This window comes from Stegostoma tigrinum, chromosome 8 (assembly GCF_030684315.1).
Source record: "Stegostoma tigrinum isolate sSteTig4 chromosome 8, sSteTig4.hap1, whole genome shotgun sequence".
Taxonomy (NCBI): domain Eukaryota; kingdom Metazoa; phylum Chordata; class Chondrichthyes; order Orectolobiformes; family Stegostomatidae; genus Stegostoma; species Stegostoma tigrinum.
In genome coordinates, this window is record NC_081361.1 from 80,348,880 (window position 1) to 80,369,912 (window position 21,033).

Below are 21,033 nucleotides of genomic sequence, written 5' to 3' on the forward strand. Positions count from 1 at the left end.
AAGTATCGTTTTGCATGCATCTTCAAAACTTGTCAATATAAAAGTTAAACTGATATCCTATCCAAAAAAACGTTGACCTTACCCAATTACCTAGAATTGCTCCAAGTACCCTCCCTAAAACATCTTTAATAATAGCTACCAACATCTTCCCCACAACATATGTCGAGCAAAATGATCTGTAGTTTCCTGCTTTCTATTTCCTACCCTTTTTGCAGAAAGGAGCTGCATTTAATCAAAACACAGTCAAGAAATAAGTCTAGGATCTTCCTTATAGAGGACCTCAGTTTCTTTTGTGGACCTCAGTTTCTTTTGCTGGTTACTTCTATAGATTGTTTCACCACCCTCAGTTTGTCCCAACTTTATTTAACTAGCCACGTCATTCACCAAACTATATTCATTCTATAGGGTTTTGTTACAATATTCCAACTAGAACTTCTCCATTCACTAAATTACTCATTAATCTAATCTGAGATGATGGCACTGGCTTGAAACCTCCATATATACTTCCAATTTATATTTTCTCCTTTATTAATCCATCTAGAAGACAAATTGTATTATCAGCCAATATCAGAAAGTGACTTGCTACATTGTCTCTCAATATCTTTATGGTTTACCTCCTTTATTAGAAGAAAAGAAAATCTCCTTTATCTCTCCATAAAATATTCAGAACCTTCAAAGGTCTAATTTATCAATGATCACGAATAAATTTTCTGACCATCCTGTATCATTTCTCCCTTCTTAGTAGTTTTTAATGAAATATGCTCCCTTTGTACTACAGCTATAGTTTTAATATCTATTTCCTTTCTTGATGCCAGTATCTCTAAGGATTCCTAAAGCATGCTAATATTACAATTAGTCTAACTTAACTTATAGTAATCAGCTTTCATATATCCAGTCTTGTTACAATGGAAACATGCAACATTCTTCATATGACCCTTAAGTTCCAGACTTTCTCCTTTTTAATTTGATGTCCTTCTGTTTGTTCCCTAAAGCTAATATATTTTTCATTCATAGGCTTTCTATTTCTCCAATGGTGTTGTGAATTCCCATATGACTATTTTCCCACGTGTAACTGTTTGCGAGAGATCACAGGCATCTGTCAGAATGACTGCATCTCAGATTTTTTTTTACTTTGAGCTTATCTAAATAAGTTTTAAGGTTTACCAGAATACTATTGCAAAATTCTTCTAGAATTATGACTTCCCTCACATTCGCAATTTTTTATTCTCTAAATTCAGTATTTGAAACCACTGATCACAAACCATTCTTTCTTCTCTTACGTAACATACAAATGTCTAATTAGGTTTGTTTCTTAAATTCCTAAATTTAAAACAATAAATTTCATGGGTAAGCGCATAAGCTTCCAGTTTTACTTTTTTTATAACAGTTTCATAGTTTCTATATTGTTCTTCTGACAAACTACATACACATTCAAAGGTGTATCTGTCAAAACACTCTAGAACATTAAGGTTGAACAATACCTTTTTAAATGAGGAAAAATGTCTTTCAACTTAATCTTTTGAAAAATTTAGGCACCAAACATATATTTCTAATTAAATTTTATCTCCCACTGGAATCTGAACCATCCTCTGAGTTACAACCTATTCCTACTTCCTTTGTTCTAAGCTTTTCACTAGACATGATTTCCTTATGTCTTGGAGTTCAAGTTCTTAAAATTCAATTTCATTGCCTTTACCTTCTCTTCCCTTTCCACTTTTTGTTTTGTTACTCTCTCCTCATTCTTCAATTAAAGTTTTATTATTTCAAATGCTCCTTTTCTTTCTTTCACTTCCAAGTCATTCAATCGATTAATGCATCTTAAATAATTTTAGCAAAGACATAACAAGTTCAGGTTTCCATCCTTTTTAATACCAAATGCTGAGTAACTGTTGTCAATATCTTATGTTTATGGGATCTTTTTTAACTTCGTCCGCTAACTGTCTCAGTTTAGTCCTAGTTAATTAACCCCAATTATTTCAAATATCCATTGTAATGTCTTCTAATGCCTGTAAGGTCTTAGCAACATTCAAAGCTATTTTGAAATTCTAATCCATCTATTAAATCTACCCATCTTACTTTTGTTTTATGTTCAGTACCTCAGTATACTCAATTTTTTTTAGAAAGAGACAAATCCCTCAAATTCAGTGAATTTCAATTCAACAAGAGTTCTCACTTTGTTATGATCCCAGCTGATGGCAATATTGTACAAATCAGATCCTAGAATGAAATCTACAAGATAGATCAGATCTTTATATTTTGTAGTTGACAACTATGGTAGTTGATCACTGGCACATACTCACCAAGGCTGAGAATGTTTGAACATTTTAATACATAAATTGTAAAAGTTAACTAAATAAGTAGTAGCGGCTGGACAGGTGATGTGCTGTAGCTGTATGTGGGAGCTGGCTGATCCCATTGTGAACGGCAGCGACCACATCTGCAGCAAGTGTTGGTTGCTGGAAGAACTCCGGATCAGAGTAAATGATTTGGAATCTGAGCTTCAAACTCTGCAGCACATCCGTGAGGGGAAGAGTTACCTGGACACTTTGATTCAGGAGGCAGTCACACCCGGTAGATTAAGTAATTCAAATTCAATAAGTGTTCAGGGACAACAGAGTGTGACTGCAAGTGAGGCAGGTAGGGGGATTCTGAGTTCAGGAGTGCAGGAGCCTCAGCCCTTGACCTTGACCAACAGGTATGAGATTCTTGCTCCCTGTACGGATGAGGGAAAGGACTGTGGACAGGATGAGCCAGCTGACCATGGCACCGTGGTGCGGAAGGCCATTCAAGAGGGGGGAGCAAAAGGACAGGTAGTTGTTATAGGGGATTCTATTATTAGGGGGACAGATAGTATCCCATGCAAGCCGGATTGGGAGTCCCGCATGGTGTGTTGCCTGTCCGGTGCCAGGGTGCAGGACATCTCCGACCAGGTTGAAAGGATATTGGAGCGGGAGGGGGAGGATCCAGTAGTTCTGGTCCACGTTGGGACTAACAACATAGGCAAAGCAAGGGTAGAAGAACTGTTCAGGGCTTATGAAGCACTAGGAAAGAAATTGAAGTACAGGTCTTCAAGGGTCATAATCTCCGGATTACTACCTGAGCCACATGCTAATTGGCATAGGGAAAAGAAAGTTAGGGAAGTAAACACATGGCTAAGGGATTGGTGTGAGAAAGAGGGCATTGGCATCATGGGGCATCGACATCAGTTTTGGAACCGGGGGGATCTGTACCGTTGGGACGGTCTCCACCTGAATCAATCTGGAACCAGTGCTCTAGCGAAAAGGATAAATAGGGTGGTCAATAGGACTTTAAACTTCTGAGTCGGGGGGAAGGGGAAGTGAGACAGGGAGAATGGAGTTAAATGGAAAGATACGCAACAGGATAGCATGTGTACAGGTGGGTTTAAGCTCGAGGCAGACTAGGAATACAGCAAAAAGGAAGGATAGTTTAAGACATCTCAGGATTTCCAATCTCTCTAATGATAAGAAAATTAGCATTAAGGCACTTTATCTAAATGATCGTAGTATTCGCAAAAAAGTAGATGAATTAACAGCACAAATCCTCTTGAATGATTATGATGTGGTAGGCATCACAGAGACATGGTTGCAGGGAGTTCAGGACTGGCAGTTAAACATCCAGGGATTCACAACATATCGAAAAGGGAGGTGGGCAGACGGGGCAGGGTTGCCTTGTTAGTTCAGAATGAAATTAAATCTACGGCACTGAATGTCATAGGGTCAGAGGATGTGGAGTCTGTGTGGGTGGAGTTGAGGAACCACAAATGCAAAAAAATATAATGGGAGTTAGGTACAGGCCTCCTAACAGTGATCAGGACCAGGGGCGCAAGATGCACCGAGAAATAAATAGGGCATGTCAGAAAGGCAAGGTCACGGTGATCATGGGGGACTTCAATATGCAGGTGGACTGGGTCAATAATGTTGCCGGTGGATCCAAAGAAAGGGAATTCATGGAATGTTTGCAGTATGGCTTTTTGGAACAGCTTGTGATGGAGCCCACAAGGGAGCAGGCTATTCTGGACTTAGTGCTATGTAATGAGCCAGACTTTATAAAAGACCTTAAAGTAAGGGAACACTTAGGAGGCAGCGATCATAATATGGTAGAGTTCAGTCTGCAGTTTGAAAGAGAGAAGGCAAAATTGGATGTAATGGTGTTACAGTTAAATAAAGGTAATTACAGGGGCATGAAAGAGGAATTGACGAAAATCGACTGGAAGCTGAGCTGAGCGGGGAAGACAGTAGACCAACAAAGGCAGGAGTTTCTGGGTGTAATTAAGGACACAGTACAGAGGTTCATCCCAAAGAAAAGAAAGATTATCCGGGGTGGGATTAGACAGCCATGGCTGACAAAGGAAGTCAGGAAATATATCAAAGAAAAAGAGACAGCCTATAAAGTGGCCAAGAGCCTTGGGAAATCAGAAGATTGGGAAGGCTACATAAACAAACAGAGGATAACAAAGAGAGCAATAAGGAAGGAGAGGATCAAATATGAAGGTAGGCTAGCTAGTAATATTAGAAATGATAGTAAAAGCTTCTTTCAATACATAAGAAAGAAACGAGAGGCAAAAGTAGACATTGGGCTGTTCCAATTTGATGCTGGAAGGCTAGTGAAGGGAGATAAGGAAATAGCTGAAGAAATTAATAAGTACTTTGCGTCAGTCTTCACAGTGGAAGACGTGAGTAGTATGCCAACAATTAGGGAGAGTCAGGGGGCAGAGTTGAGTTTGGTAGGCATTACAAAAGAGAAAGTGATAGAAAAGCTAAAAGGTCTAAAAATTGATAAATCTCCTGGCCCTGATGGGCTTCATCCTAGAGTTCTGAGGGAGGTGGTTGAGAAAATAGCAGAGGCTTTGGTTGTGATCTTTCAAAAGTCACTGGAGTCAGGGAAAGTCCCAGATGATTGGAAAATTGCTGTTGTAACCCCCTTGTTCAAGGATCAAGGCAAAAGATGGAAAATTATAGGCTGATCAGCCTAACCTCGGTAGTTGATAAAATTCTTGAATCCATTGTCAAGGATTTCTAAATTCCTGAAAGTGCAGGGTCAGGTTAGAACAAGTCAGCATGGATTTAGTAAGGAGAGGTCGTGCCTGACAAACCTGTTAGAATTCTTTGAAGAGGTAACAAGTATGTTAGACCAGGGAAACCCTGTAGATGTTATCTATCTAGACACTCAAAAGGCCTTTGATACGGTGCCTCACGGGAGGCTGCTGAGTAAGGTGAGGGCCCATGGTGTTTGAGGTGAGCTACTGGCTTGGATTGAGGATTGGCTGTCTGACAGAAGGCAGAGATTTGGGATAAAAGGCTCTTTTTTGGAATGGCACCTGGTGACAAGTGGTGTCCCGCAGGGTTCAGTGTTGGGGCTGCAATGTTATGGTGATCTGGATGAAGGGACTGGGGGCATTCTGGCGAAGTTTGCCAATGATACAAAGATAGGTGGACAGGCAGGTAGTACTGAGGAGGTGGGGAAGCTGCAGAAAGATTTAGACAGTTTAGGAGAGTGGTCCAGGAAATGGCTGATGAAATTCAATGTGAGTAAATGGAAAAAAGAATACAGGCATGGACTATTTTCTAAATGGTGAGAAAATTCGTAAAGCAGAAGTACAAAGGGATCTGGGAGTGTGGGTCCAGGATTCTCTAAAAGTTAACTTGCAGGTAGAGTCTGTGATTAAGAAAGCGAATATAATGTTGTCGTTTATCTCAAGAGGGTTGGAATATAAAAGCAGGGAGGTGCTTCTGAGGCTTTATAAAGCTTTAGTTAGGCCCCATTTAGAATACTGTGTCCAATTTTGGGCCCCACACCTCAGGAAGGACATACTAGCCCTGGAGCACGTCCAGCGGACATTCACACGGATGGTCCCTGGAATGGTAGGTTGAACGTGTAATGAACGGCTAAGGATCCTGGGATTGTACTCATCAGAGTTTAGAAGGGTGGGGGGAGATCTAATAGAAACTTACAAGACAATGTATGGCTTAGAAGGGGTGGACGCTGGGAGGTTGTTTCAGTTAGGCGGGGAGACTAGGACCCGTGGGCACAGCCTTAAAATTAGAGGGGGTAAATTTAAAATGGAAATGAGACGACATTTCTTCAGCCAGAGAGTGATGGGCTTGTGGAATTCATTGCCACGGAGTGCAGTGGAGGCCGGGACGTTAGATGCCTTCAAGGCAGAGATCAACAAATTCTTGATCTCACAAGGAATCAAAGGCTACGGGGAGAGTGCAGGGAAGTGGAGTTGAAATGCCCATCAGCCATGAATTAAATGGCAGAGTGGACTTGATAGGCTGAATGGCCTTACTTCCACTCCTATATCTTATGGTCTTATTAGTTTATACAAGACACTTTGAAAGATCTTAATAGAAACAGTTAACACCTACTATCAACCTGTTCTCTAACACTATTCTGTGGCAGAAACTCAATCACAGAAGAATACCACTCCTGCTGCTACTCTTTAATTTATCACTTAACTGTCTCTTCTCAGTTCCTTTCCATTGCACTGCTGAGAAAGTTTTACGATTCCTTTTCGAGTTGCATAACCCTTATGCAATTCTGATAGTCTAAACAGTTTTTGAATTCTGACAACTTGAAGGCTTCTAGACAAACTCTTCTCGTGTGGAAGTTTCACTAACTAAAATCACTTTTGTTAGCACAACTGATTCCTTTGAACTGACAACTTGGTTCTCCTACTAGAACGTACTGAAGTCAGGCAAAACTAATGGCCCTGATCTGTTTTCTCGTAAACTTAGCATTATAAACATTTCATCCTTTAACGCCACAGGTGTCCAGCCAGGCACATAGTCACATGCCTTCTTGTAAAAGATGTATGTAGGTCGCAGTTCAAATGTCTTTCTCAAATGACCTTTAAAACAAAAGGCTTTCCAGGAATGATCAAACTTCATCTGCCTCTATTTTAAAATCCACAAACCAAATATCAATAGTATATGGTATAATACACCTTTAATCACATCTTACGAAATCACAGAGCTGTTTAAAGTAGCTGGATGGCCTCCTCCTGCTTCTTATTCATATGTTCATGTGTAAATAGCTGAGAATGGCAGAAACAATAAAAACAAACTTGGAAAACGAGAGATAAGGGAAATGCAGGGAACAAGATTTAAATTGAAAGACATTTTAAAATGAAGATACATCAAGGTTTGAAGTCATTCAGATCATTATTCAGACCGGACAGTATATGGTACTTTGAAGAATGATGTTTTATTGTTCTTGAAATCTGAGTTATATTTCATAGTCTAATGGCAGAGAGATTGTTGACTTCTCAACAATTTATGAATAGTTTTAAGGTATCTGGGGTTGAAAGTCTGTATCCTTACATATTGTTCCATAAGATGTTAACATACCAATATATTATGCCATTATACCATTCGACTCACAAAATTAAAACTGGATCTCAAAAATTGGGGCTGATTTCAAATTACAGCAAAATATTCAGTCAGTAAATTGTTGCTAGATTAATAGATTTGAGCTCAATGTCTTTCTGTCTTGTACATTTCAGTAGTAATCATGGCTAGTTCATTGTCTTACATAAAACAAAAACCTCTAAATGCTGGAAGCTGAAATACTCAGCTTGTCAATCAGAATTTGAAACAATAGAAGATAAGTTCATGTTTCAGATGTATACTGTCCAGCAGAAATGCAAAATGTGCAAGTTGGAAAAGCTGAAAAAGCAGAAAGCAAAAGGGGAAGGAAAGAAATATTTAGCCAAATCCTAAAGAGGGTGTTGAGTGATTTAAAGAACTGCAAATTGTGAAATAGAAAGTTATAAATAATCTTGTTTATTTAATTCACTGGTCTAGAATATGTCCTAACATGGGATTCTGACAGTGCAGTTTAGGACTATGCACTTTAAGTCCTTGTGCATATTTCTTACTATACAGATTTAAAGGAATGCAATCCATACTTGGTCTCATAGTTCCACAAGCGTATAGATCTATCCACTGAACTGGTAGCAACCAGGGGTTTTCGAATGCAGATATCCAAGCCTGTGATGACATTGGAGTGGAATGATTGACAGAGAAATTCAAAATGTGCCAGCTCGCTCTGTTAAAAATAAGACAAAATAGATTTGAAAATTTGCAAAACAATGGATTAAACATACCGTCAACTGTCACTGCACCTCGAATAAGACAGGACATGAAGCAGAACTAAATTTTCAGGTCAGAACTTAATTTTTCTGAATCTGTTCTGAAAAAGGGTTACTAGATTGAAACATTAACTCTGTTTTCTCCCTACAGATGCTGCCAGACCCACTGAGTTTCTTCAGAAATTTCTGTTTTTGTTCCTCTTTTTTTTAATTTACTCAAGGAATTTCGGTGTCACTGGCTAGGCCATGCTTTATTGTGTTTCCCTGACTGTCCTTGAGAATGATGTTAAAAGTCACATTCCTGAAAAGCTACAACATCTGAGGTGTAAATACACACAGACTATTGTTAGGAAAGCTGTTCCAGGACAAATAACTAAAAAGTATGTGCAGTCGCTCACAACCGATATGAGCCCAGCTTCTTTTTATATATCTGAGATGTTATCATGCACAACCAAATGATTTTTCTACCACCTAATCACCAGACTCTTCTTTTTGTTTTTAAACTATTAACCACTATCTGTGCAGCCGATTAGAAATGTACATGTAAAACCTGTTCTGGGCAATGTGAACCATTGAAAGTGAGAAGGGAAGAGACTAAATCAAAATAGAGTTGGAGGGGGAGATAAAGGACTGCACACCATACCCCCCCAGCCCAGCCTACTAGTGTCCACATCTCTTTAAAGACATCAAGAGTACTGGTGGACATCATGCGTCCCCTCTCAAACGACACCAGGTCATGAACATTGCTGCAGAAGAGAGGTAGACAGTCAGCAGAAATGACCCCCTCCACAGCCCGCTGCCTGGTCCTTTTAAAAGCCAATTTGGTCAGGACCGGGAACAGACTTGGATACATCGCTCCGCATTAGATACCAAAAGAACAGAAGCTTGGGGCTGAAGTGCAACCAAAAGTACAACAAAAGATTTTTCAAATAACTATTCAGAGGGAGGTACAATCGCCCACAACCAATAGGAAATCAGGTCTTGAAAACAATATCCAATACGTACCTTGTGTTTTTAGTCAATTATGGAGCTATTCCGATCGACGCGTAATTGCAGTCCTAACACTGGCACTCCAGAACATGAGCCTGGGTTTTTAAATTACTGGTTAAGTAACATTACCACTATGCTACTGTCTCCAGTTAACACACTCCAATACTGAACTATGTTACAACTATCAAGTCAAAAGTCTGTGTTCTATTACACAATCTTGCAAAAATGAACAAGGGCTCATGGTTTATTGTAAATTTAGTCTTGATTTCTGCTCCAGGTTTATAGAACAATAAGACTATAAGAAATAGGAACAGGAGTAGGACATTAGCACCTCAACCCTGCTTTGCCCTTCAACAGAATTATGGCTGATCTGACATTCCACAGATCTACTTTCATGCCCTTTCCCCATAACCATTGATCCTCCTACTTATCAAGAATCCATCGATCTCAGCCTTAAATATATTCAAGGACTCTTACCCCACAGCTCTCTGTGGCTAGGAGTTCCAAAGTCTCACAATCCACTGAGAGAAGAAATTCATCATCATCTCAGTCTTAAGTTGGTAGCCCTCTATTCTGAAACTGTGCCCCCTGATGCTAGGCTCTCCCAGAAGGGGAAACATTCTCTCAGCATTTATCCTGTCAAGTACCTTAAGAATCCTGTATGTTTCAATGAGATCACCTCTCATTCATCTAAACTGCAGTGAGTAGAGTCTGACTTGTTTAGCATTTGCTCATACAGCAATTTCTCCATATCAAGGTTCATGCTAGTGAACATTACCTGAACTGCATCCAATGAAATGATATCTTTCCTTAAATAAGGGGACAAAAACTGCTCATAATACTCTAGATGAGTTCTCTCTGGGACCTCGTACAGTTGCAGTAAGACTTCCCCATTCCTGTACTCCAACCGCTTTGAAATAAGGGCCAGCATTAGCCATGCTGATTACCTGTGTGCTAGCTTTCTGTGTTTCATGCACAAGTAACCTCAAGTTCCGTTGTGATCAGAGATAATGGGAACTGCAGATGCTGGAGAATCCAACGTAACAAAGTGTGTAGCTGGATGAAGACAGCAGGGCAAGCAGCATCTCAGGAGCACAAAAGCTGACGGTTCGGGCCTCGACCATCAGAGAGGGGGATGGGGAGAGGGTTCTGAAATAAATAGGAAGAGAGGGGGAGGCGGTTCGAAGAAGGATAGAGGAGAAGATAGGTGGAGAGGAGAGTATAGGTGGGGAGGTGAGGAGGGGATAGGTCAGTCCGGGGAGGACGGACAGGTCAAGGAGGCAGGATGAGGTTGGTAGGTGGGAAATGGAGGTGCGGCTTGAGGTGGGAGGAGGGGCTAGATGAGAGGAAGAACAGGTTAGGGAGGTGGGGACGAGCTGTGCTGGTTTTGTGATGCAGTGGGGGGAGGGGAAGAACTGGGCTGGTTGTGGGATGCAGTGGGGGAGGGGAAGATTTTGAAGCTTGTGAAGTCCACATTGATACCATTGGGCTGCAGGGTTCCCAAGTGGAATATGAGTTGCTGTTCCTGCAACCTTCGGGTGGCATCATTGCGGCACTGCAGGAGGCGCAGGATGGACATGTCGTCTAAGGAATGGGAGGGGGAGTTAAAATGGTTCGCGACTGGGAGCTGTAGTTGTTTATTGCGAACCGAGCGGAGGTGTTCTGCAAAGCGGTCCCCAAGCCTCCGCTTGGTTTCCCCAACGTAGAGGAGGCCACACCGGGTACAATGGATACAGTATACTACATTGGCAGATGTGCAGGTGAACATCTGCTTAATATGGGAAGTCATCTTGGGGCCTGGGATGGGGTTCAGGGAGGAGGTGTGGGGGCAAGTGTAGCACTTCCTGCGGTTGCAGGAGAAGGTGCCGGGAGTGTTGGGGTTGGAAGGGGTGTGGAGCGGTCAAGGGAGTCACGGAGAAAGTGGTCTCTCCGGAAGACAGACAAGGGTGGGATGGAAAAATGTCCTCTGTGATGCAGCGTTAAGCAGTATCTCCCCATTTAAATAATACCTTGCTCCTTTGTTCTCTCTTCCAAAATGAATAACTTTGCATTTTCCCACATCATAACACTATTTGCCAAAGTTTTGCCCACTTATTTAACCTGTTTGTTAATTTTTCATTTCATGCTCACCTTTTAGTTATTCCTGAGCTGCTCAGGCAGTGCTTACCTTACTTATTTCAGTGGAAGATAACGTGATGCTGTACAATTGGTTCTTATTTGTGCTAGCAATTAGTGCCTCCTCTGAAGGACTGAGGGCAAGAGTTGAAATCTCTTGCTGTTCTGCATGGGATGGATCCGTGCTGTATGGATCCTGTGGAATCTGGAGGGAAACACAGAATAGGATTTCAGACAAAAAGGTGATATGGAGGAGAAGGCACACAGATAATTTAAAAATCTTTTCACAAATGATACTCAAAATGCTCTCCAATAAATGGAGATTTTCACCACCTGCAGGCTTCCTGTCAAGTTGTATAATTCACCCCAAATTGGAATTGTATTGCAATTTAGTCAATATCCTAGAATTCTTATCACTGTAGAAGCATCTACATTGTATACACTGCAGCAATTCAAGAAGATGACTCAGTATCAACCTCTCAATGGCAGCTAAAGAATGCCAATAAATGATGAATCATTGCCATTGATTCCTACCACATGAACAAATACAAAATAAACAGAAGGCGAAAAAATGGGATCTTGTAGAAGATTAAATTTCCTTTTGGTGATAGAACACTGGAAATGAGTTACTTTCAAAGCAATGTCATGCCTAAAACTAACTGATTGATGGCAATATTAAGAGCTGGCCATCTTGCCTATCACATTACAGGATGTGTGGTGGTAGACCCATCTCTTGGCTTTTTCTCACACGGTTCAAAATAAGCCTGCAAGCCAATGGCCTAATTAAAGAATGGTTCTAGTCAAACAAGCAACCAAAAATGTAATAACACTCTGTACTGGTAAACTGTGTACTTGCAATGTTTCGGCAATATTGCTGTCGAACAGAGAGACATTGGGGTTCAGGTACATACTTCTTTAAAAGTTCATCACAGATAGACAGGGTGGTGAAGAAGGCATTTAGTACGCTGGCCTTCATTGTTCAGACCATTCAGTATAGGAGTTAAGACGTCATGTTGTGGTTGTACAGGACGTCAGGCTTTTGGAGTATTATGTCCAGTTCTGGTCACCCTGTTATAGGAAGGATATTATTAAGCTGGCAAGGGTTCAGAAAAGATTTACCAGGATGTTGCTGGGAATGGAGAGTTTGAGTTATAAAGAGAGGCTGGACAGGCTGGGACTTCTTTCACCGGAGCACAGACAGTTCAAGGGTGACCTTATAGAAATTTATAAAATCATGAGGGGTATAGATAAGGTAAATGAAAGGTGGCTTTTCCCTAGGGTGCCGGATTTCAAGACTAAGAGACAATTTTTAAGGTGACAGGAGAAAGATTTAAAAGGGACCTGAGGGGCAACTTTTTCACCCTGAGGGTGGTTTGTGTGTGGAATGAACTGCCAGAGGAAGTGGTAGATGCTGGAACAGTTACAACATTTAAAAGACTTTGGACAGGTACATGAACAAGAAAGGTTTAAACTGATATGGGCTAACCAAGGGCAAGTGGGACTAGTTTAGTTTGAGAAACACAGTTGACATGGACGAGTTAGACTGAAAGGTCTGTTTCTGTGCTCAGTGACTCGATGTATATCAGAGTCATCTGTTGCCAGACTACGCCTAAGCTTGCTAGGATAAGGACACAGGCTATGCCTTAAGGGACAAAATATATGCCTTCTTTTTTGGGCAACTGTAAACTGTATTTGCATGAATTTCTCATAATCTAGATTTGAGACTCCCAAGAGATTTTAGTCACAATGTAGTTACTTACTAAAGTAATTTATGACAACTCATGAGGGGCATAGATAGCATAAAAGCATATAGTCTTTTTCCCAGGGATGGGGAATTAGAAATGAGAAGGCATAGGTTTAAGGTGAGAGGGGAAAGATTTAAGGAGGACCTAAGGGGCAACTTCTTCATGCAGAGAGTGGTACGTACATGGAATGGGATGACAGAGGAAGTGGTTGAGGCATATACAATAGCAATATTTCAAAAGCATTTGGATAGGTACAGGGATGGGAATGGTTTAGAGGGATAGGGACCAGATGCAGGCAATTGGAACTAGCACCATGGTCAGCACAGACCAGTTTGGGCTAAAGGGCCAGTTTCCACGCTATATTATTCTGTACTCTAACTTTGTTTTTACAGAAACAGGCCCTTTGGTCCAACTAGTCCACACCGCCATTTGAAGCATCCCACCCAGACCCATTCCCCTATAACTCACACACCCCTGAACACTATGGGCAATTTAGCATGACCGATCCACCTAGCCTGCACATCTTTGGACTGTGGGAGGAAACCAAGTGCTAACCACTGAGCCACCATGCCACCCCAACTTCTGGAAATACTATTTTTTTTAAATAAAACTCTTGACTTCTTTGATGGTAAGAAATACTCTAGTGGATTTGAAATTAAATCATAAAAGTGAATAATTTTGCTTTTTTGCCAATTTGCTAAATAACATTCTACTTTAAATTATTTTTCAATGTACAAGGCTGATATTGTATATAAGTGAAACAGCTTTACATCAGAAAAATTTGGGAACTGAACAGAGAAGGTGAATCAACCTCAACAGGCAAACTTTCCCTCAGTTGTTTTATTCATTGAGAAGAAATGCACTTGTACGGTGTAGCTAAACTTAATATGATACCCTGGAGCAGCTTATCAGAAGAATCTGAAATTGTCAGTCCCAATGGTGTCTGTAGTGGTGTCCACAGGGAACTGATGTAAAACAGCAGAATGAACTTATGCCCTGGGTCCTATACAGTTTCTGTTACAATCAATGAATAATCAAAATACAGGACCTTGCTAGTCGCCAAATAGGAAGGTCATGGTTTACAGAGCTGTAGTGGTTCTTGCCCTCCTATATGGCTCTAAGACATTGACTATCTACAGCAGAGACCTCAAGACACTGGAGCTGTACCACAAATGTTTCCTGTGCAAGATCCTTTGAATCCGCTGTGAAGAAAGATGCTCCAAAATCCCTTCCATCAAGGCACTGGCCACTGTTGATAGGCTACGATGGGCGAGACATATCATCCACCTGGCCAACATAAAACACCCCAAGGTCTACTCCCAACTTTGAAGCGGCAGGCAAGCCCCAGGTAGACAAAGGAAGTGCTTCAGTGATCCCTCAACGTCTCACTGGTGAAATACGGCATCCCCACAGATACCTGGGAATCACTGGCCAAAGTGCATCTGAGAAGACTTAGAGCACCATTGGGAAAAAATAGAAATCAGATAAAAACTGCAAAAGGAGCACACTGCCACACCAACGCCACATTCATCCCTTTCCGTGACTACCACCTGCCCCAAGTGTAAAGTAGCCGGTGGGAGCTGCAGCAGTTTGTACAGCCACATACAGACTCACCCCGAGATTGGAAGAGTCATCCTTGTCTGAGCAACAAGAGTTTATGGCTTAATGAAATACTTCAATCAAAATGGCAACGATGGAGATGGTGAATTTCAAGTATTAGTTAAAATGGATGGAAAAGCTACTCTGTGTTGCCATATTAAGTGACAATAACTGTGGGTAGAATTGGTACTATGAAATATCAGTACTTATTCATCACATGTAAACATGTATCTTATACTTCTGCATCAAATATACACTGTTAATTCTAAATTTTACTAAATAAGTAGCTCCAAATGCCTTTGAATCTTCTCAGTGCAAGAGACTATTACTACTTTAAACACTTGATATTATTATTCAATATTTATTGTTATTAACATTTCAGTCTCACCTGATGAAGAACTCACCCTAATCGTCCTTGTTTTTTTAAAGGTATCCTTCTCCTCTCCTCTTTCAAACATATACACTACACCAGGTCCAGCAGAGCACATAAACCCTTTGGAATAAGTCGTGATTGCTGACACTTTAGCTTCAGGAGGTGGAGGGGGAGGCATATGGCTGATAGAGGCAGACTTTCTGTTAAGGTAACAACATCAAAGATATTACTTGAAATTATTTATTTATTTTTCCCAATTCTAAGACACAACTTAAATCATTGGTTATAGATTCTTCAATAGGAATGCTTCATTGCTAATAACACTGATGTGGAGGTGTTGGTGATGGACTGGGGTGGGCAAGGTCAGGAATCACACAACACCAGGTTTAGTCCAATACATTTATTTGAAAACACAATCTTTCGAAGGGTAGCCCCTTTGTCAGGTGAAGTTGGGAAAAAACTACACAGAACACAGAATTTATAAGTAAAAGATCCAAGGGTCACACCACTGAGTTTCCAAAAGGAAAGTTCCAAGTTTCCAAAAGGAAATGTTCACAGGAACAAGTTCCTTCCAAAGCTAAGTAAGTACAAGCTTCATATTAGAAGTTAAATAGAATTCTAAAGAAAGCCTCATACCTGTCATGGACTGTCTGACCTAAAACTTCACCTCTTCTTTCCACTGATAAAACCTTTAGTTCTCTTAGGACAATGGCGTGAAAGAAATTTGGGAAATTACATATAGATATTAATCAATTAAAATCTTCTAAATGATTAAAGCTTTAATAGCATCCTAGGTTTTGTTTAGTGCATCCTCATCAGTGGTGTGAACCTTTGATCTTTTACTTATAAATTCTGTGTCTGATACTACCTCTCTCACTAACACCTGAAGAAAGAGCCAGGCTCCAAAAGCTTGTCATAGATCATAAAATCCCTACAGTGTGGATAAAGGCCCCGCCGCCTAACAAGTCCACGCCGACCCTCAAAGCTTACCATCCAGACCCATGTCCCTATAAACCCACCTAATCTACACATCCCTGAATACTTCAGGCAATTTAGCATTGCCAATCCACTCAGCCTGCACATCTTTGGACTGTGGAATGAAACCGGAGCATCTGGAGGAAACCCACACGGACACAGGGAGAATGTGCAAACTCCACACAGACAGGCATCCAAAGGTGGAATCAAACCCAGGTCCCTGGCGCTGTGAGGCAGCAGTGCTAAACACTGAGCCAATCAACCAGTTGAACTATAGTCTGGTGTCGTGTGATTTCTGACCTTGTCCACCCCAGTCCAACACTTGGCACCTCCACATCATCACAAATAGAATGGGATTAAGACTTAAAAAATAAGATATCAGCTGTATGTTCTACAGGGAAGAACGGAATGGCAATGATAGAGCTAAATGGATGACAACAGAAGGCAGAGAAGATGGAGATGGAGAACAGAATGAAAGGTAATGGGTGAAAGGTAGAGAGAAAAAGAGAAAACTAACTATAGTTGAGAGAGAAAATGGGAGCAGCAGATGCTGGAGAATCCGAGATAACAAAGTGTGGAGCTGAACACAGCAGGCCAAGCAGCATCTTAGGAGCAGAAAAGCTGATGTTTCGGGCCTAGACATATCATCAGAAAAGGGGGAGGGGGAGAGGGTTCTGAAATAAATAGGGAGAGAGGGGGAGGCGGGTCGAAGATGGATAGAGGAGAAGATAGGTGGAGAGGAGACAGACAAGTTAAGGAGGCGGGGATGGAGCCAGTAGAGGTGAGTGTAGGTGGGAAGGTAGGGAGGGGGTAGGTCAGTCCCAGTCAAGGAGGTGGGATGAGGTTAGTAGGTAGGGAATGGGGGTGCAGCTTGAGGTGGGAGGAGGGGATAGGCGAGAGGAAGAACAGGTTAGGGAGGCGGGGACGAGCTGGGCTGGTTTTGGGAATGCAGTGGAGGGAGAGGAGATTTTGAAGCTTGTGAAATCCACATTGATACCATTGGTCTGCAGGGTTCCCAAGCGGAATATGAGTTGCTGTTCCTGCAACCTTCGGGTGGCATCATTGTGGCACTGCAGGAGCCCCAGGATGGACACGTCATCTAAGGAAAGGGAGTTGAAATGGTTCGCAACTTGGAGGTGCATTTGTTTATTGCGAACCAAGCGTAGGTGTTCTGCAAAGCGGTCCCCAAGCCTCTGCTTGGTTTCCCTGATGTAGAGGAGGCCACAATGGATACATGTGCAGGTGAACCTCTGCTTGATGTGGAAAGTCTTCTTGGGGCCTGGGATGGGGATGAGGAAGGAGGTGTAGGGGCAGGTGCAGCATTTCCTGTGGTTGCAGGGAAAGGTGCCGGGTATGGTGGGGCTGGAGGGGAGTGTGGAGTGGACAAAGGATCACGGAGAGAGTGGTCCCTCCAGAAAGCAGACAAGAGTGGTTATGGAAAAATGTCTTTGGTGGTGGGGTCGGAGGATGTTGCGTTGGATCCAGAGGTTGGTGGGGTGGTATGTGAGGAGGACAAGGGGGATTCTCTTTTGGCGGTTATTGCGGGGACGGGGTTTGAGGGATGAGTTGCGGAATATGCGGGAGACACAGTCGAGGGCGTTCTCAACCACTGCGATGGGGAAGTTGCGGTCCTTGAAGAACGAGGACATCTGGGATGTACGGGAGTGGAATGCCCAGTCCTGGGAGCAGATTTGGTGGAGGCTAAGGAAGTGGGAATAGGGGATGGAATTGTTGCAGGAAGGTGGGTGGGAGGAGGTGTATTCTAGGTAGCTGTGGGAGTTGGTGGGCTTGAAATGGACATCGGTTTCTAGGTGGTTGCCTGCGATGGAGACAGAGAGGTCTAGGAAGGTGAGGGATGTGGGAGATGGTCCAGGTGAACTTGAGGTTGGGGTGGAAGGTGTTGGTGAAGTGGATGAACTGTTCGAGCTCCTCGTGGGAGCATGAGGCAGTGCCGATAACAGTCATCAATGTAACGGAGGAAGAGATGGGGTTTGGGGCCAGTGTAGGTGCGGAAGAGGGATTGTTCCACGTAATGGGAAAGCAATAAAAATAAACTGAAAGGGAGTGGGGAGAGAGAAAGGGTGCAAGAACATTTGAAGGAGAGGTTCAGGAATTATCTGTGCTATCAATATTCTTTGTTTCTATGAAATAAAGCACAGGATGAACTCTGAGTTTGGTAGCTGTGAAGAATCAGCATAAGTTATACGCAGAAGGCTGTAAAATTCCAGAATAAAGTTAGAGTGGTTATCAGCATGAATTTCAGCGAGTGGGAGCACCAGGATAAAGTCAAGATGGTGGGGGAAGGAGAATAGAAATCAGCATAAACTCTGAGGCAACGGGAGAGTATAAGTTCTGGAATGAGAGCAGCATGAAGCATCAGCATGAACTTTGGCAGCGCTAGTGGTTATCAGCATAAACTCCAGCAGGAGGCGGACAATCCATTTGTATTATTTTGTAGGAAAGAAAAAAAGTGTATTGTTTTGCCATGATGTTCTACCACGTTACAGACCAGATTTTATGGCTGTGAACAATCCTTTCCTGACAGTCAATTTCTATGTTCTTTTAACAATCGATTTCCACAAAAATCATGGCTATTCAAACAGCTGTACACGAGAGTTGAAGATTTGTCTTAATTCCCTCCCTGCTTAGATCTCAAAAAGTAATGACAAATTCAAACTTAGGGTGCAGAAGACCATTCCTTTTGTAACGACTGGCTTCATTGATTTTTATCGACTTCAGCTGTAATCATTACAACCAATGACAGCCCTGAAAGTCAATCTGCAGTTAGAACATAGAACAGTACAGCATAGTACAGGCCCTTTGGCCCACGATGTTGTGCCAAACTTTTACCATAAATGTAAGATCTATTTAACCTTCACCCCTACCTTATACCATCATCCAGATGCCTATCTAATAGCCGCCTAAATGCCCCTAATGAGGCCGACTCCACTACCCTCTCTGGCAATGCCTTCCATGCCCCTACCACTCTCTGAATAAAGAACCTACCTCTGACGTATCCCCTATATCTACCTCCACTCACTTTAAACTATGCCCCTTCATAATAGCTACCTAGGAAAAAGTCTCTGGCTGTCCACTCTAACTATACCTCTGATCATTTTGTACATCTCTATCAAGTCACCACTCATCCTTCGTTGTTGTAAAGAGAAAAGCCCTAGCACACTCAACCTTTCCTCGTGAGACCTTCCCTCCATTCCAAACAACATCCTTGTAAATCTCCTCTGCACCTTTTCCAACGCTTACATATCTTTTTTGTAATGAGGCTACCAGAACTAAATACAATATTCCAGATGTGGCCGACACAGGCTTTTGTATAGCTGGGGCATAACTTCACAGCTCTTGAACACAATCCCTCTATTAATGAAAGCTAATGCACTATACACCTTCTTAACAATTCTACCGACCTGGGTGGCAGCTTTCAGGGAACTGTGGACATGAACCCCAAGATCTCTCTGTTTCTCCACACTGCCAAGAATCTTTCCGTTAACCTTGTATTCTGCTTTCAAGTTTGTTCTTCCAAAATGAATCACCTCACACTTTTCAGGGTTAAACTCCATCTGCCGCTTCTCAGCCCAGCTATGCATCCTATCTGTGTCCCTTTGTAACACTACCCACAACTTGACCCACCTTTGTATTGTCCACGAACTTACTGATCCACCCTTCCATTCCTTCATCCAAATCATTTACAAAAATCACAAATAGAAGGGGACCCAGAACAGATCCTTGTGGTACACCACTTATAACTGAGCACCATGTTGAATATTTTCTGTCCACTACCACCCTTTGTCTTCTAAGGGTCAGCCAATTCAAAATCCAATTTGTCACATCTCCCCCTATCCCTTGCCTCCTTACTTTCTGTAAGAGCCTACCATGCGGAACCTTATCAAACACCTTACTCAAATCCATGTACACCACATCCAGCTCTCTACTTTCATCCATGTGTTTGGTCACCTCTTCAAAGAATTCAATAAGGTTTGTGAGGCAGGATCTACCTCTCACAAATCCATGCTGACAGTTTATCAAAAGTGAAATTTTTTGTCGTAAATAGCACCAATATAGTAAAACAAAATGCATAAACACATCTAATCTTAATTATCACACCCTTTAGAAAAGAAAATGCCAGTAGAAAAGAAAATGCTAGCATGATTTAAAGTCATGAGTGCAAATCTTAGGATTGTGAATGGATGGAATGCTCTGAGTAAGAAATTTGAAGACCATCAGTTCTTTTTGCTCTATTTGTTTATTGCTGGTGTTTCCAATGTTAAATCAATTTCCTTCTATAGCAACATAAATTATTTAGGTAGCCTTTTCAGTGTTTTTTTATTAACATAACAAGAAATAACTGAGAATACATTAATATTTAGAGAGGATAACCAACCAAAAACTGTTTTTGAACCAGTGACTATTGAGTAAATAGGGTGAGTAATGTTAGGGATTATATTGTCTCCATTCATGCTGTACCTGATATCCAGTACAATAGTGTACTCCCAGCGCAGTTCCGCCAACTCAAACAGGTAAAGTTTTCCTGTGTCAGTGCCAACAATGATGTGATCCTCAGGCATCCATGCATGTGCGAGAAAGTTCTGTAGTTCAAACTTCTGGAAATTTGTTTGTTTGAGATTTCCATCAGAATATCGTAAGAGTTTTAAAATACCATCCCCAACCAAACAGATCTGCGCATTATCTTGAGGGTTGAAGCTGATCTAACATAGGAAAGAAAATTAAAAGGTTTGTATGCAGCACATTCCAGGAATCACAATGCTGTCTGTGATACATTAAACAGACTATACTGCACCATTTTGAGGAAGGCAAAATGCAACAATTACTGGAACCAGTTTGAGTCAAGATAGCGATGATATATTCCAATTATTATGCAAGTACATTAATTGCTGAAGAAAGGATCAAAGCACTAACAGCTAACGAATAGAAATAAGTGTGAAGAAAGGATGATAAAATACTCTATGAAATAAAACATTTTACCTCCCTTGCTTTGTTTAATTTTCAACAGACCTGAAGGAAACAATGAAAAACAACAGAAAACATGCAAAGCTGCATCTATACCTACCAGCTACGAACTGAAGGCCAGTACCTACCATATATTATTC

General features: G+C 41.6%; 1 protein-coding gene across 1 annotated transcript in view; it reads right to left on the reverse strand.

Moving 5' to 3' along the window:
- cfap57 (cilia and flagella associated protein 57) overlaps positions 1-21,033 on the reverse strand; it is a 77,629-nt gene that overhangs the window by 48,280 nt on the left and 8,316 nt on the right. Inside the window, exons 3-6 of the mRNA XM_048539567.2 lie at positions 20,390-20,631; positions 14,967-15,135; positions 11,271-11,423; positions 7,931-8,070 (exon numbers count right to left, since the gene is read on the reverse strand). Coding sequence (XP_048395524.1) covers positions 7,931-8,070; positions 11,271-11,423; positions 14,967-15,135; positions 20,390-20,631 — 704 coding nt within the window. The remainder of the gene's footprint in view (positions 1-7,930; positions 8,071-11,270; positions 11,424-14,966; positions 15,136-20,389; positions 20,632-21,033) is intronic.